Source organism: Pantherophis guttatus, chromosome 6 (genome assembly GCF_059756535.1).
Source record: "Pantherophis guttatus breed Tessera chromosome 6, ASM5975653v1, whole genome shotgun sequence".
Lineage (NCBI taxonomy): Eukaryota > Metazoa > Chordata > Lepidosauria > Squamata > Colubridae > Pantherophis > Pantherophis guttatus.
The window spans coordinates 68,470,460-68,488,414 of NC_142068.1; the positions used below are offsets into that span (position 1 = coordinate 68,470,460).

At 36.1% G+C, this 17,955-nt stretch overlaps 1 protein-coding gene across 2 annotated transcripts in view; it reads left to right on the forward strand.

Annotated features, from left to right (window-relative positions):
• Nucleotides 1-10,991, forward strand: part of MARCHF5 (membrane associated ring-CH-type finger 5) — a 31,051-nt gene extending 20,060 nt beyond the window's left edge. Inside the window, exons 3-7 of one of the 2 annotated variants that reach the window (XR_004593460.3) lie at nucleotides 1,508-1,638; nucleotides 3,399-3,582; nucleotides 3,915-4,081; nucleotides 7,761-7,943; nucleotides 8,937-10,908. Coding sequence is in view for 1 of the 2 variants with exons in the window: in XM_034430454.3 (XP_034286345.1) it covers nucleotides 1,508-1,638; nucleotides 3,399-3,582; nucleotides 3,915-4,081; nucleotides 8,937-9,053 (599 nt within the window). In the remaining variant the exon portion in view is untranslated. Of the gene's footprint in view, nucleotides 1-1,507; nucleotides 1,639-3,398; nucleotides 3,583-3,914; nucleotides 4,082-7,760; nucleotides 7,944-8,936 lie in introns of both variants that reach the window. The other variant, XM_034430454.3, reaches the window with a different exon arrangement.
• The last annotated feature ends 6,964 nt before the right edge of the window (nucleotides 10,992-17,955 follow it).

The following is a 17,955-nucleotide window of genomic DNA, read 5'->3' on the forward strand; positions in this document are numbered from 1 at the left end:
TATCTAGTGCCAATTTAATGCTAACTATTAGTTAACTAGATACTTGTGTATAGGCTTCAATAAATCTTCCGTGCTGCAATTTAACATAGGGATTCTTTGTGCTTGACAAAAAAAAGTTAAAAACTATGCAAACTAGAACCAAGGAAACAGACTGCATGGAGATGAGATCTTCTTACCCTGTCAGCCACATCCAGCAGTGAGCTCCCCTTTAGAGCCTCAAGCCAACAAGCGAAACCAAATTATAATACCCTTCCAGAAGACCAAAAGGATAAGATTCTCTATCTATTCTTTGTTAATTTTGTTTCAATGCTCTTTTTATTACAGGAATTATTTTAACATCTGTAGGATATGTTCTTTAATATTTGTAGATGATTGTAGTTGTGAATTTGCTAGGCATCTTTACACTAAAAGCATTTTCACCGCTTCCCCCAACATTTCTTTTATCCTTGGAAACAAAATTAGAATGGCCCACAATCAGTTTCAGATATTTATTCAAAGAAAGGATGATCTGAGTGGTGTTTCCTCTGCTTGACTAAAGAAGGTACATTAAAAAATTCCAATGCTGTGCTATCCCTTCTTTGCTCAGTTTACTATTTGCAAGGGGAGGGGGGGAGAACTAAATCAGCTAATTCAGGATTGGCTAAACCATCCTGAATCCAAGTGCAAATACACTGAGGTACTATTAGGTAATTTAGCAGCATTGGAGGAGAGTTTCTTTTAATGGCCTGCATTAGAATAAAGACTAATTGCAAAATGGACAAAGGAAAAAAGTGGCATGGCATCACTTGAAACAATAAGAAAGCCATATATGGAGGTCCATGAGTTAAGAACAGTTACTAATTGTGATAAGGATGAAAATAAAATTAAGGAGAAAAACTAAGGTGGAACAATATATCACATATTAACTTGTTTTTTTTTATTTATTTATTTATATGCCGCCCTTCTCCGGAGACTCAGGGCGGCTTACAATGCGTTAAGCAATAGCCTTCATGCTTTTGTATATTTTATACAAAAAATATATTGTATTTTTTTGTATATTTTATACAGCTTATTGCCCCACAAACTGGGTCCTCATTTTACCTACCTTAGAAAGGATGGAAGACTGAGTCAACCTTGAGCCTGGTGAGAATTGAACTCACAGTAATTGCAGGCAGCTGGAAGCTAAATACTACCTTTAACAGTAGCAATAATCTGCTGCGCCACTCAGGCTCCTCCAGTCTCTTTTTAAGATCATGATGCAAGAAATTAGGTTGCCAGTTTAGTGTTTTCAATTACTCCCATTTTCAGATTAAATTGTTTAAGAATATGTGTATTACAGATGTACAATTAGTTACTTGGAAAGTCACAATAATGGATTAGAAGTCTGAATATATTATACTTCTGCAGAAAGAAACAATTTTATACAATTATAAAATTTACTAATAAAACATAACTTTCATTTGCCCATTTGCTCCTTCGTCAGTTTATGATGGTTGCTACAGAATCTCATTTCTTCTTTACATTATAGGTCCAGTTGTTTATGTTTTGGATTTAGCAGATCGTCTTATCTCAAAAGCTTGTCCATTTGCTGCAGCTGGAATAATGGTGGGCTCTATCTACTGGACAGCTGTCACCTATGGAGCTGTAACAGTGATGCAGGTTCAGATAATGTTCTAAATGTTAAATTACTGTAATTGACTGGAAACTGCTAGAGATTTGCTGAAGACGCCCTTGAGGGTGGGTAAGAAAGAGATTTCTAAGGCAGGATTGGAAAACCCAATTTACTACACCTAGATCCAGATTATGTTCCCTTCATCCTTGTGGGGGTTTTGCTTCTTTTGAGCTGCCTTACATTTTTCATTATGATTCTACAGGCAGTTTTCATTTTACGATTGGTCAACTAATGACCATTCAAAATAAGATGGGTCTGGAATGTGATTTTTGGTGCATAAAGCACTTCTGGACATCATAAAACATTATGTCACACACTGTCTTCCCATAGTTACATGATTGCATTTTGGGCACTTTGCAAGTGGGTCATTACAATGAATTGCAACATCCCACAGACAAATGAATTCATTTTGCAACATTTTTGCCAGCAAAAAACATGCATTCAGAAGAATGGTTTCACACTTACAACCACATAGTTTGCTTATCAGCCATAATGTTTTGCTTAATGACTGCTACAAAAAATGATGTAAAATCAGGTCCAGTCATGTGAATGCCTCAACTTAAATGCAGTGATTTATGACTGGAAATCTAGTCCCATAAGTCAAGTATTAACTGTATTACTTCAACAACTGGTAAAGACATTGGTGACAAAGAAAATGGCAATGACTCTCTGATGTTGACTAATCTTTAAAAAAAAGTTCATTTCTGGATATGAGACCACCTATAGAAATAAGAGACTGCCATAAATAACATTTGAGAGCAATTCCATTGCCTGTCCTCTTAAAAAAAAATATCCACAAAAGAAGGCAGTGTCAAACCTATCCTATTGTTGTGAAGCCACATGGACATGTTCATGTGGTTACTAGGAGTCAAGCTTGACACAGGGAGATTTTATATTACCGTATATGAAGGCATTTGTAATTACGGTACGTATTTCAAGCAAGTACAATCCAGCTTCTTCATATATCTAATGCCATTAAAATGTTCCTACTAAGAGCAAAACTCTATAACTAAAAAGATTCAGACTTAATGAGCATTTTTCCAGTTTTAATGCCTTAAATAGTTATCTAGATTGATAAGATTCAGATACCAGGCTGGTTATATTCACAGGGCATATTTTGGTTGACAAAGCTAGTGCTGGTGTACTGTTGGTTGTATTGTTAATATCGTTGTGCTAAAAGGGAGTGAGAGGTCATTTTTGTTATGTTTGTTTGATGTATATTTTTATCACTTTTAATTTATTTCCCTTCTCTTTCCCTTTTATGTTAGTTTGTATATTAATGTTGGATGTTGAAATCTAATAAAGATACAATTTAAAAAATAAATTTTATGCTGCCAACACAACTTATTAAGATCATGTTTCAATGATAAAACTATATCAAAAGAAATACTTTACAAATGATAAAAATAGATAATTAGTCTTAAATGGTGCTAAATAAAGTTTATCCAGCTGTCAGTTTTCCTTTCCCTAGTCCTCTTACTGGCTGGGTAGAGGAAAGGCTTCTTGTCCCAGTATAATAGTATAGTGCTACTTGTATTCCCTGGAAGTGATTTGGTGTTTTCCAGCTCTTCTGTAATATTTTCTGAATAGATTTGTTCAACTGAAACTATTCTTCTTGCATAATTGAAAAGGGCCAGGTCGGGTTAATAATACACTTGATAAAAATCCTTTATAAAATGATTATGTGTTAACAAAAATGAGATGCTTGTAATAGTTATGTAGTAATGTGTAGTTTTGTTTTGGTCAGGTTGTGGGTCATAAAGAAGGCCTTGATGTCATGGAAAGAGCAGATCCATTATTCCTTTTAATTGGACTTCCCACCATCCCAGTTATACTTATATTGGGAAAGATGATCCGCTGGGAAGACTACGTGCTTAGATTGTGGCGAAAGTACTCTAATAAACTGCAGATACTGAACAGCATATTTCCAGGTAATGCTACAAAATTTTAATATCTAGGCTGGCTTGGTTTCAGTGAAAAAGAATGAAATGGTAGAGCAAATTTCTCTTTCCTTAAGGAAAAGCCTATCTAGCACATTTTTGCTGCTTCTGGTTGAATTCTATCTCAATTGATGAAGTAGGTTGAAAAAACCCAAAATATAAAAAATAAACTTACTTTGTATAGCATTATTAAAATTCATACTTTGTGTAATGAACTTAAGTACAAAAATGTAAAGAATTCTGATTGCATTGAAAAGTTTGTTGCATAGAAATGTGTAAAATATATATCCTAATATTTATTTAGCAATGGTATTTTTCTTCAGGAATTGGATGTCCTGTTCCTCGTATTCCAGCTGAGGCTAACCCTTTAGCAGATCATGTCTCTGCTACTCGTATCCTATGTGGAGCTCTTGTCTTTCCCACAATCGCCACAATAGTGGGAAAATTGATGTTCAGCAGTGTTAATTCTAATCTTCAAAGAACAATTTTGGTAAGATGAAGTTTCCTTGTAGAAGTAAACCTGCAGGATTATAGAAACATTTCTAACCATTTGTCATCTCTTTACATAATTGTTTTTATACTTCTGCTAAATAACATTCTGTATAATAAATACCTAAATTCTCATTTTAAAACCGTAACGAACTGTATGTAAATATTACATATACATTCAAAGTCACAGAAATCACGTAGAGGTTGTGTCAACTTTTGTTTATGTAGAATGCCATTGAAACATACAATTTGACCAGGGTTGCCTAAATTTTGCATACAATATAATGGGCTAGGTTCACATAGGTTTAAATCATTTAATGAGTCAAAATTGCTATTTCACAAACACACTAGACCTATCTAATAAATAGCTGGTTTCCTATATCATGTTAACTATAAACTATCAAATATAATCTTACCTTCATGGTTTTTGTGAATCCACCTGTATAGTATTTTGAGATACAATTTTGAGATACATTTCACGGTGTAAAATGTACCGTGTTTCCCCAAAAATAAGACCCTGTCTTATATTTTTTGAACCCCGAAATAAGGCTTGGCCTTATTTTCGGGGAGATCTTATTATTTTGGGGCGCGTGGAGGAAACGAGTAAATGGCGTGGACCGGCTGCACATGCATTTAAATATTTTCAAGGAAGGCTTATTTTTTGGGGGGGGCTTATTTTAGTGCATGTGCTCAAAAGCCCAATTGGGCTTATTATCAGGGAATGTCTTATTTTAGGGGAAACCGAGTACCCATGTGTCATATAGCAGGATTTCCTAATGTTAAAAAGTGCAATTTCACAAGACTAATTAGTGATTTCATAAGTCCATATTGAAACTTTTTTAAAGTCTCAGACTTGCCTTATTCAGAACTGATTTTCAGTCATACCTAAAAATCCTGTTATTGTATAATTACATGATTTATTGCAGGAATGGGGGATTTTCAGACCATGGATTTGATATGGTCCAGAGGGCTTCCATCTAAGTTCTTTCCCAGCAATTGAACTTATCTGTCCCCAGATCTCTGTTACGTTCAATGAGCAAGAAGAGGCTGGCAGTTCCCTAATCTAGATGCAGGAGGTGGCTAGCAATGATGACATTCTTGGGCAGAGGTAGAAGACCTGGGTCACATCCTATTTGATTGTTGCCTATATAAGAGGGTGAGAGTCAGGCACCTTGGTCTCTATACCAAATGAATGACTCATTGGAATCCCCATATCAAAACAACTTACCGTATTTTCCGGTGTATAAGACGACTGGGCGTATAAGACCCCCGACTTTTCCTGTTAAAATATAGGGTTTGGGCTATACTCGCCGTATAAGACTAACCCTCTTCCAACTCACACCAAATTAAAATAAAATAAAATAAATAAATAAAATAAAATTAATAAAAACACACACACACAACACAATACAACACAACTGGCTCACCCACAATGTAAAAGCAGCTGTGCTAGACTCAAAATGGCCCCTGCAAGAAGCAGGAACCTCACATAGCCACCAAAAGTCCCAAAAACCAACTTTCACACTTTACACACACAAAATTCCACATACAGCTTTGTGAGATTTTGAGTGTTTGTGTCGTTAGAGTGAAACACTACAGAAACACACAAAATCTCAGAAAGCTGCACAAATACCCCAATTAACTATTTTTTTTAAAGCTCCCAAAGGGGAAAAAAACTCACCAAATAGAACAGGGGTCTCCAACCTTGGCAACTTTAAGACTTGTAGACTTCCACTCCCAGAATTCCTCAGCCAGCTTTACTTTGCTGGCTGAGGAATTCTGGGAGTTGAAGTCCACAACTCCCTGCCTGCTTGATTGCAGGCAGGGAGATTCAGTTGCTTGCTGATGCAACCGATTGCAGGCAAGCGAAGCAAGGCAAGCGTTGCGACTAGCAGCTAAGGTAAGCAAGCTGGAGGGGGGGATTTTTGCTACCGATTAGCAGGCAGGCAGAGCCATTTAAAAGAAAAAACTTTTTTAAATGGCTCTGGCGATCCAAGCTGAGTTGCCTGATTACCAGGCAACTCAGCTGGGATGGTCAGAGCTTGGCTCGTCAGAGCCTTTCGGGCTGGTCTGCCTGGTTACAGAAGAACGACACCCGGTGTATAAGACCCCCGACTTTTGAGAAGATTTTCATGTGTTAAAAAGTCATCTTATACGCCGGAAAAATACGGTACCTTACGTGTGGCCTGAATCTGAAAATAACATTTAACACAGCACAGGACTTAAGCAAAATGGTTCGGTTGAGATCTGCATATGTGGGACTGATTGAGGTAGATTGTAGGAGTGACACTGAAATATAATTTTATCATATTTTATCCAAATCTTAAATTATTGTATTTTATTCCAATTTCATTTTAAATCGTATTTTGTCCAATTCCACTTTAAATTGCTTTTATCAAATTTTAGTAATAATTTGTTTCTGGAACACTACCCTTTGATATGGCCCAAGGGCTAATCAATAAAATCAATCAATCAATCAATCAATAGATTACATTCTTGGAGAATGGCAGATGAACACAAGTGGTTCTTAAGTGGTTTTGATAATGGCTTTTGTGTTGCAATTTTATTTTTGAAAGAATTTTCAAAAGAATAAAAAGAGCCTTGGTTGCGCAGCAGACTAAAGTGCTGTTAAGTAACACCAGCTGCCTGCATATAGTGCAAGTTCAAATCTCACCAGGCTCAAGGTTGACTCAGCCTTCCATCCTTTTGAGGTAGGTAAAATGAGGACCCGGATTGTAGGGGCAATAAGCTGACTTTGTATAAAAAGAACACCGCTTAGGGGGGGGCGAAAGCCCTACTAAGCAGGTATATACAAAAGTATGAAGGCTATTGCTTAACGTATTGTAAGCCGCCCTGAGTCTCCAGAGAAGGGCGGCATATAAATCGAACCAATAAATAAATAAATAAATAAATAAATAAATAAATAAATAAATAAATAAATATTACTTGGGTGTTATTGGTAGCGGTTATGTACTTATAAGCTGTAGGGTGAATAAATACGGGGTAGACATTTTGTACTGAGAATTCTGGAGTTGAGGTCCACTCACCTTCAATTTGCCAAAATTGGGAAACACTGTACTAGATGCAGTTCCTTATTCCTAATTCATTGTTTCGACTAAATAGATAGGAAAGTCAGTTTACACAGAGTTGTGCATGTAGAACCAAGGCTGAGATTCACAGATTAGTGTTTTCTAGATTATAATGGCTGTAATTATGTGTCGTCAAGGTTCAAAATACTTCATATAAATGCATACATTTACAACAGCAGCTTCTATGCTGTTTGTTATCACTTAAGCCACAGTATTCAAAAGTTATTCTTTTTCATCAATTAACTAAACCAAGGCTGAATACAAGCTAGCTAACTATGGATATCAAGGTTACATGAATTACTGTAATTAAAAATATGACAAAATATTATTATGTAATGTAATTAAAATGTTATTACTGCTATTGGAAGATAAAGGGGAGCTTTAAATGCAAATATATACTATAAGAGAATTGGAAATGAAATGTATTACTGAAAAACATGGCAAATGAGCAAATGGACATTTCACCCCATCTATTCAATGAAGCCTCGGTCCATTAGTTAGGGAAAGTATAAGAAAGAAATTTGGGCAACACCTATAGAATTCTCATTAAAGTACAGACTAATAAATTAAGAACACAGTTTTCTTATTTAGTTTCCAGGATTCTATAATCTAATCCCTTCCTGGCATTAATCCTTATTAATAAGACTGAATCTTGCTTCGTGGTGCTGTTAGCAGCTTGACACACATGGAATTTGATGATGTGGAGAAATGCAGCACTTGCCACTGAGAAACGGGGAGGATAGCTGCTGAAGAATTTTGTCAAAGGCTTAAAAGGTGGGATTAAGAGAGTATAAAATGAATAGCATCACTTATGAGGCAGCAAAGGAAAGAAAAAGCTGTCTCCTTTGAAGGGCAAGCAGTGACAGAGCTTTTGGGATATAAAATCTGAGATTAGTTGGGAAACAAGACCCTGGACAGCATAGAAGTGCAGGAAGATTGGACTGAATCCAAGATTAGGCAAAAAGCAAGTGTTCAGATTTAAAGTTAAATATTGAAGTGTTCTGAAAACAAATCTGGGAGCAGAGTATTACAAAAAGTTCAAAATGAAGGAGATGACGTTTGAAAGAGATGAAGATAGATGAAGATATTCAATAAACTGGTGAGGTGACAATGACTTAATTTTTTTGAAGCACTACTGGATTAAGTATTTTGCTAAAAGATGGGAAATGAAACTTCAGAGAATAAAAATATATACATTCTATTATGCTCTTGTTCAGCAAAATAAGTGGTAATATTTGGATGAGAGAGACATGAAATCAAAGTTGAAAGAGGTGTTGGACTTACTGATTTTGAGGGGGTGCTGAACTTCTAAGCAGAGAGATCATGGAAGAAATTGAAAAATGTGAAGTGAGAAAATGAGATAGGGGCAGTTATATGAATGTAGATGCCACCCAGAATTATAGCATAATATTACCCAGGGATTATTGTTTGAGAAGTTGAGAGAAACTAGAATCCAAATCTGATTCCTCAAGGTCATTTGAACTTGGGGTGGGGATGGGAATTACAGAAAGAACACCTCTCCCATTGAATGGATTAAGAAAACCCTTCCAAAATAATGTGTAAAATCAGCATGAAATATTTTTTTATAAGAGAAACATTTCAGAATAACAGTATGATAGAGAATGGCATGTCTCCAGTATTTATATAAAACTGCTTTAATTAACCTAACGTCAAGGCATATTACAAATGTGTATTAAAAGCCACATTAAAAAAAAAAGATTAAATTTCTCTGGTAGGCTTTGAATAATTGTTCCCTTTTATTTTTAGGGTGGAATTGCTTTTGTTGCTATAAAAGGAGCTTTCAAAGTCTACTTCAAACAGCAGCAATATTTGCGACAAGCTCATCGGAAAATTTTAAACTACCCTGAGCAAGAAGGTGCATAAATGACTACAGTATGCCTGTCAGACTCTTACAATCTCATTTCCTATATTCTGCAACAATTCTATTAGTTAGCTACAGGAGCCGAGATTGGATGAGATGCTGCTGCATTTTGTATCTCTTCCCTTTCCACATAGACTAATAAAAGACTATATAATGTCAAGGTGAATTCTACTTAGTTGTTAAGCTTAAGAATGTAATTTGTTTCCATTAATGTATTTTTCTTTGTGGCAGGAGACATCTGAATCCATTTCTTGTGGGGATATATTGCCTTTTGGGGGTTTTCTGAAACAGCCAAACACTTATGAAGTCAATAAATTATGTGCAGACTGTATTGAAATATCTTTTGTATGCTCGTTGCAGTAAATTCATAACTCTTTGCTAGTCAACAACTACCTGTCGATAGCCAACATTTCTAGAATGTTAAAAACTGAACATGCCTGTTCTTAATGAGCACTTGGAATATTAACGTAAGGTTTTTTTATTTAAAAGTTTCATCTGATGGTTTACCTTTAGTCCTTTCATTGTAAGTTGTACTATATATAATTGAGTATCATTTGCCTGCTGTGAAATGAAAAAAGTGAATCACAATCTACTTGTAACCAAGTTGCAATATTGGAGTTATTGCTTTGTACCAATGTACTATGGAATCCCAGTCAAATAATGGATATTATTAGTTCAAGATAAATATAAAAGATTCAAAACCAGGACTGATAACATGCAGCTATATGTAGAGGTATTCTGCCTATACTTCCAAAAGTATTCAGGAAATTATAAACACAATACAAATAGTATTTACTAGTAGGGCTTTTTTAAAATAGGAATTGTTTTAATATTTTACTCCTATGACATCTGGCACTTTACTGCTTTTTTTTTTTGAGAATACATTTTCTAAGTGTCTTTGATTTTGATGGAACCTCCCAGCAAATACTTGGAGTAGTGGTACTAATTCTATATACGCACATAGTGAAACCCTTTTCTAGTAAATGAAATGGGTTTCTTAGAACATAAAGAGTTGAGATTTAGGAATGGTACTTGAGCAATCTTTTTCTCGACAAAAGAAATAAGCATATCAGTGTGAAGTAATATTTATCTATGTAATCAATTCCAATTCCTGGGATTACTGGTGGCATTTGTGTCAGCAGCATTAGAGAACTAGATAATGCTAGATTCAACAGTGTAATATTCACTGTAAATGGTAGAAACTTATTATTTTTAAGAATTGGTAAATAATTCATCAGAAATTAAACAAAGTGGGCTTCATGTTCGTTTGCAATAATGAATGCTAACAAAATACAGTTTTCTGAAGTGAACATTATTTTAACTATAGAAATGTACTATTTTAAAAATGTATAAAATGTATATTATGACCAACTAGTATTCCAGTATTAAAGTATGTGAAGAAATATGAAGTATAGAATACTAGTTGTATCTTCTAACTACTGAGAAGAATTACAAGTTTAATTCAGTTGGACTCTGGAATTAGAGAGAGAGAGCTGTATTTGCAAACTGCTGGATTTCTTCAAGGATTTTTAGTGCTATAAATACTTTGTAAAATTCTTTTGAGGAAAAGTCTTGTGAGTGTTCTTTCTGGTATAGGCACTAGTCCTTTGTTACCTGCTGGATTTTTTAAAACAGATAACACATAGTCTCATAATGTCACCTGGTGCGGTGTGTGGATTTGAAATTTATTCTGTGGTTAAACTTCAGAAACTATTCTGTATCTTCTGATTCAAATGTACTGTGAATAATGTGGAATTATTTTTAATTCAGTAGCAAAACCATTATTCTGTTGTTGTGTTTAATGTTTCTGTTGTGATCACATATTGGATTAGATTGAATAAATTTTTTTACATTTAATTGGAGGGCATTAAATATTTTAACAACAAAAATAGAACCTTGACAACCATAGTTAACTCTGCTAATAAATAATCTAAAACAGGTTCCTTTTCTCAGAACTATTTTGCTGTTCATTTTATTTTTATGACCCAATCTTCAGACGTCTGAGATGCAAATATTCAGAATTATGTTGAATATTTTGCCTTTTATTGTTCAGTAGAGATCCTGGGAACTATTTTACTTAATTTTGATACGAGTTTTCCCATTGTTCTCTTCCCCATTTTTTATCTTAATAATGCATGTCTAAAGTGAGCAAGCCTTCCATGTTCTGTTTCAGCATGCCATGAACCCATCATTTGCTTGAAGCTGACCTATTTACTTGAATGGAGGAACCAGCTTCTTTCATACATGAAGGTGAGGAAAACAGGGTTCAGTATAATCTTCCACCAAGTGGAATTGGCCAATTGCTGAGTTGCTAAGCAGTAGATCTTGCTTGTTTGCTATAAGTATTATTGGGTAATTCATTTACACGGAGAAAGCATTATGATTCTTTTTTAATTGAGGATAACTTACTGTCACGTGATTTTTTGAAAGAAATGCTTTTGCCAGTTTTATCTAAATACAAATAACTACAGTATTTGTTTTTGTTTTTGTTTAATTTGATTTATATGCCACCCTTCTCCGGAGACTCAGGGCGGCTTACAATGTGTTAAGCAATAGCCTTCATACTTTTGTATATTTATATAAAGTCAGCTTATTGCCCCCACAAACTGGGTCCTCATTTTACCTACCTTAGAAAGGATGGAAGGCTGAGTCAACCTTGAGCCCAATGAGATTCGAACTTACAGTAATTGCAGACAGCTGGTGTTAATCACAATGCTTTTAGTCTGCTGAGCACCAGGCCCAGTATTTAATTTTGAGGTTTTCATTGCTTATGTGTGTCCAGCTTTTACACTGATATTTGGGGCACAACTTGTAGCTTGGCAATTATACAGTGATGAAATGAAACAATTATTTTAAATTTCATTTGTTTAACTGACATTTCCCTCCCCCGTGCCGAAAATTCCATAATGAACAATGAAAACAATACAATGCAATTTTGAGAAAGATGGATGTATTGTAACAATGTAACTAAAAAGTTCTTCACGTCCCCTGGATTCTGTCTGCACCTGTTCCAAAACCCCTAATTTAACTAATGCAATTTTATGTGCACCTTTGCCTTACTTGCTTTGATGTTATCTCTTATCAGAGGGATATTGTAAGCTTTCCAGTGTACTCTAATGGTAGGTTTGTGACTGGAATAATCAGAAAATGTTAATCACCAAGTAACAAATTAAATTTATAGTGAAAGCAAAACATTTACCATAGGAACATGTCTCGTATGCATCATCTGACTTTGCCTGCTGTTGTAGTTAAGTCAACACTAGTTTTAATTAAGTTCCTCCGTAAATAATTGAGAGCAGTTATGCACATTCATCCTGACTGTATTATAAAGGGACTATACACTGTCAAGGCAACATTATTGTAAAGTAATAATCATTTTGATAGAACAGCAGGAAGGCGTTAGCAAAACAATTTTTACGAGCAGTCTACGCCTTGCTGCATCAAAATGTTTAGATTGCTGTTTTTAATGTGTCGGTTAATTAAAGGCTTCTTAGAGAGTAGAAGCACCTAAATAGATGCTTTCTGCTGGTGCTTTTGTTCAGTAAGCCTTTAGAAGGCATTGCTTTAATTTCTGTCGTCATAGCACAAATCAGGGATAGGCCTAGCGATGCACAGGATATTATATGTGTTCCTAGACACCTACCTTGGCATTTCTGGATTTCCTCCTACACTAATTTCAATATTGTTTTAGATTCTTAATTAAAACCAATAACTGGGCAACAAGCACATCAACAGAGCAAACTGTCAGATGCCGACACCTTAATTTCTAGACTGTCCCTAACATAGTCCCCAATATAATTTTTTAAAATAATAATGGTGGAAGAGTCTATCTTGTTTTGAAGTGTCATGCCTGAAAAATAATGAGAAAAGAAAAGTTGGATACTGGCTTTCCTGAAGGTGATGAAAGAATCTCACATGCTTGCCATCTGCTTAATGTGTATCGGGCTGGAGCTGGGGCTGCCTGTACAGTAAACATTTTTATGAGAACTCTAAATATGACATGGGTGTTTCCCTACAAACTACCAAATATTCCATTTTGGGACAAGCAACATCCAAACTGCAAATGGCAAAACAAATTATAGACAGGAAAGAAAGGGGGGTGGGGGAAATTGTGGTTAAATAAATCCAGATTCTTCTATCCTTTGTGATTTGACCATTCTATATTCATCCAGCTACTTCTTTTGTACTGATTATTCCTATATTGTCTACATTTATTCGGCACTTAAATCTTGATTCTTATTTTTTGACATGCATGTCTTTAATTACATTCTACATGTGTTGCAAATATTACATGTACTACTTCCAAGATGTCTCTGAAATTCATTTGCTGAAGTGTAGTAGGAATTTTCATCATAGTTGAATTTTGGTGGCAAATTGGCAGGTTTTCAAGAAAAACAACAAAGCCTCAGGAAGGGCATGCTGCCCTCAGGATTACCTGCCTTTAACCTCTTGCATGCTTCCATGCAGAAAGAAAACAGTTATGGATCAACAAAATCACTTTCCATCAGTTCTAAAGGTTTTTTTTTCAATAGCAGTTGATGCTAGAAAATTGTTATATCAATACCAGTTGCTTAAATTCCAGAAAACAAATCCATATTGAACATAGAAACAATAATTATATGCACATGGCACAACCATGGTGCAAAGGCTTATCAAAATTTGGATACACCCACTTGTCAAATCAAGGATTAAATATCTCCATAGTCTGGGTTTCTTGTACAACACATGGACCTGAGATAGTTATCTGAGCACAGTTCTTCTTATTTGATTATAACAGCTTGATATTCTTTTTTTGTTGGGTGACAAAAATCAGTGTGGGTTAAACCAGTGTGGGTCTACCATTTAGGACAAAATTTATCGATACTGTGTGGTGTACAGTATACTTAAGGAAGATTAACAATGTGGTTAGGGGAAAGCTAATGTGCTGTTCGCCATTTGACTGCAGCAATGGCTATTTCACAAGTAGAAGACATAATTTAATCCCACATTGAATATATAATTACTGAAAGATGTGTGGGAGGTCAGGGGTTTGCACAACATGAAGAAAAAGCTTTGTTTTGAACAAAACACTGTGTTTCAGGAATTCATTTGGAGCCAACCATGCTTTGGCAGAACTGGACCCTACAATCTTGGTTCCAGGTTTGGGACAAAATAAAATCCAGACAGAGTGAATAAGCAAAGAACAAACACATCACATCACCTCTTCCCTTCTCTCAATTCTCTCAACAATCTCCGTCGTGGTTTATCCCATTATCTCACCTGCTCTTGAAGTGTCTGGTTCCTCTGTCCCTCCTTCCAGTCACTACCACCAATGTCAAAGTGTAGCACATACCAACCACTCTCCGTTTCTTATCTCCTGCCTTGGAGCCATACACACTGAAACCCAAACCAGATCTTTTATACACAAAAGGATTGTGCATGAATTCCACATTTCTGTTTGGAAATAATTAGCCTCCATTTTTATTAAATACGTCAGATGTTGCAGGGCAATTCCTGTCAGCCCCCGTCACCCTAACTAGTGGGGCAGCTTCCTGGAAATTGCATCTGGATTTATACCTTGGGCAGTTACTCAATGAGACTTTTGCAGTAGTGCCTAAATTAAATTTGCAGAAGGAAAAGCTACAGCATTTAACAGATTAAACGAACAGCTACGTATGTGGTGCTCAAGTAAAGTAAGACCAACATTTGCTTAGCTTCCTACCTTCTACTGTTCTCATGATTTGTTGCCCAAAGCTGCTGCTTCCTTACATCTAAAATGGTTTTCAAGAATATCTGGTCACACTCTATATTCCTATGAAGATATCCTCTGCATTGAGAATGCTTTCATAGCAATTTAATGCAGTGAATGTGATGTAGGCCTGGGTCTTTTTACTGAGGGAACTGCAGTCATTTCACAATGCATTGCATTGCATTGAAGACCCACCCACCACATTGGAGTGGTGCTCATGGGGCAGCTGGGTCTCCACAGGGTGAATGAGACATTACTATCAGCAGGGGGAAAAGAGCAGCTTTTTCTGCGTGTATCACTGAGACGTTCAACAAAGATTCCCTCTACGGCAGTATGTTTGTTGATATTTCCATGCCCTGCCCCAGCAGAACAATTTCAGAGTTACAGTGAAAGGATTTTAGTGGCTGCCTCCTACACCTTTCAAAGCTAAAGTCAGCAGTGTGACACAATGATACTATTTCCTCCCACCAAAAGGAAAATATAAAGAATTACACATCAACTTCCTTTATATATCGTGGCAGCCTACATTTAATCTCCTATTAAGTCTTGATAAGATACCAAAACTCGAGACCAATCGATACAAAAATACAATTTGCTTCCTTAGGTGTAAGGAAGGTATATTGTGTCAAAATTGCACAATATTTCTTCGTGCCAACGCACAATTGTCATTTTTAATATCCTACTACCACCTCTTCACATACTGTCTGTTGAAATTCTTAGTCATCCAGGTCATGGTTTTCCCAAAGGCGCTTTTTCAAAAGGCAATTGGACTTTGTTTTTCCTTGAAGTCATTTTGCTTCTTATCCAAGAAGCTTCTTCAGTGGTTGTTTTTTAATGTTAATGTTTAATTAGTTGAGTTGTACAGTGATTTTAAATGATTATAATTTGTTTTTACAAAAATATTTTGGATTGGGAGCTGCCCAGAGTTGGTTGAAAGAAGAATGGCTATATCCATGTTTTAAATAAATAAACAGGCAAACAAAAGCAGCATGCTAGCTGGGGAATTCTGGGAGTTGACATTTACCTTTTTTTTAAAAATTTGATTTATATGCCGCCCTTCTCCGGAGACTCAGGGCGGCTTACAATGCGTTAAGCAATAGCCTTCATTCTTTTGTATATTTTATACAAAGTCAGCTTATTGCCCCCACAAACTGGGTCCTCATTTCACCTACCTTAGAAAGGATGGAAGGCTGAGTCAACCTTGAGCCTTGGAGAGATTTGAACCAGCAGAAATTGCAGGCAGCTGTGTTAATGACAGGGTGCACTAAACCCCTGTACTATCAAGGCTCTTAAAATGCTGTGGTTGACAAAACACACCAGTTACTCTGTTTCAGTCTAACCCAGTGATGGTGAACCTTTTGGGCTTGGTGTGTCAAAAATTCAGAAAATGCTTAACTTGTTTCTGCTAACGTGCCACACACCCCAACAAACAAAAGCAAAACAATTCTCTATTTTTCTCTTCCCCCCCCCAACCCCCAGAGGTAAGGAGCTAGACCAACAGCAGCACTCAGTGGCAATGCTAAAGTTGGGTCTGAAATAGAGGCCCAGGCCTCAACTTCAACCTTAGTGCCACCACTGCCACTCAAAAAGGTCACCTTGCCCCATTCCCTGAAGAGCACAAGCCGTGGGGATCAGCAAAATTGCCCCCGTGGCCCAGCCTCTCCAGGATCTGCCATACATTGCTTACCTCAGGCGGTGCTCTCTTCCTGTTGACTGCTTACCTAAGGCTGTTCAGGGTTGCATGAGGCCTTACTTTTTGAAGGAGTTTTGAAGAACGCTTTTCTGTGGGTTCTGCAGCCTCCAAAATCTCAGAATGGGCATGCTTTTGAGAATATATATTGTCGTGTGTCACCCAAAATGTCATTTCTGCTTTGACATGCATATCATAGGTTCGCCATCACTGGTCTAACCCAATGTGCTTCAAACTCACTATGTTAACATGTGTGGACTTCAATTCCCAGAATTCTCTAGCCAGCAGGCTAGGTGGGGAACTCTGAGAGTTAAAAGTCCATACATCTTAACATTGCCAAGTTTTTAAAAAAGGTCTAACCTACCTCACAGGGTTAATATTATAAGAAAAAGTAGGAGGGAGTACCACATTTGCTGCCTTGGCTCCCTTGAAAAAGTTGATATATAAATCAATAGAATATTTACTGCTATACAACCATGCAGAATTGTCATGTGCAAATTATAAAACATTTTCAGATATGATGGTCTTTATTATTTTCAATAATAGCATTATTACAACTGTCCATGGGAAAACTTTATATATGCTGATCTGTTAAAACAATACCATCTCTTTGATACGTGGTGTGATATTGAATCAATAGAATTTATTTTATTCAAATATTAGCTTTTCATTTTTTTCCATAATAAGCTGGTAATAGATATAAAATAAGACTATTACTCCAATCAAGATCTTCACAACATTTTGGTGCATTATTTTCTGGAAGGACAAACTTATTTCAGAGACAGCATCTGACTTGATGGTCAAGTACATTTGCAAGTGTAATCTACTTTGTCTTTGGAGTAGGGCTAAGGAATTTTGGCCTTCCTGAGATTATCAGCCCAACTCCCAAAATTACTGACCATTGGGCTGTGCTGGATGAGACTAATGAAAACTAGAGCTCAATATCATTTTTGGAGCTATGAATGGTTCCACCTTCTTCTATATCAGGAATAGGCAAACAAATGGCCACCAGGTATTTTGGAATACAATTCTCCTACTCCCCTGACTAGTGGTTATACCAGTTTGGGTGTGGGACATAATTTCATCCAATTCACAGCAGGAAGTATATACCGATACCAATAAACATTTCTTATAAACAATTTATGGAGGAAAAAAACATTTTATTAGTGAAATAAATCATATAATCCACTTGCATAGTTTTGCCTAAAAATGAATCTTAAGTGGGCAGCTTTCTCCTGATCTCCAGAATAAGGTTGGTATTTCCCCTAAAACAATGCTACTTTTCAATAATAAAACTAAGCTGCTTATTCTACCAAGGCCTGTTTTATTTACTAGTACTTCTATAACCCCGATAATAATGGGTGGAGTGCCAAAAATAAACCATTAATAAATCAGAAATTTGAACTCAGGTTAGAAACCAACCAGAATTTAACTATGCAGTGTTCGTTTAGTGCTTGTGGGGTGTGTCACACATGATGCTACCACC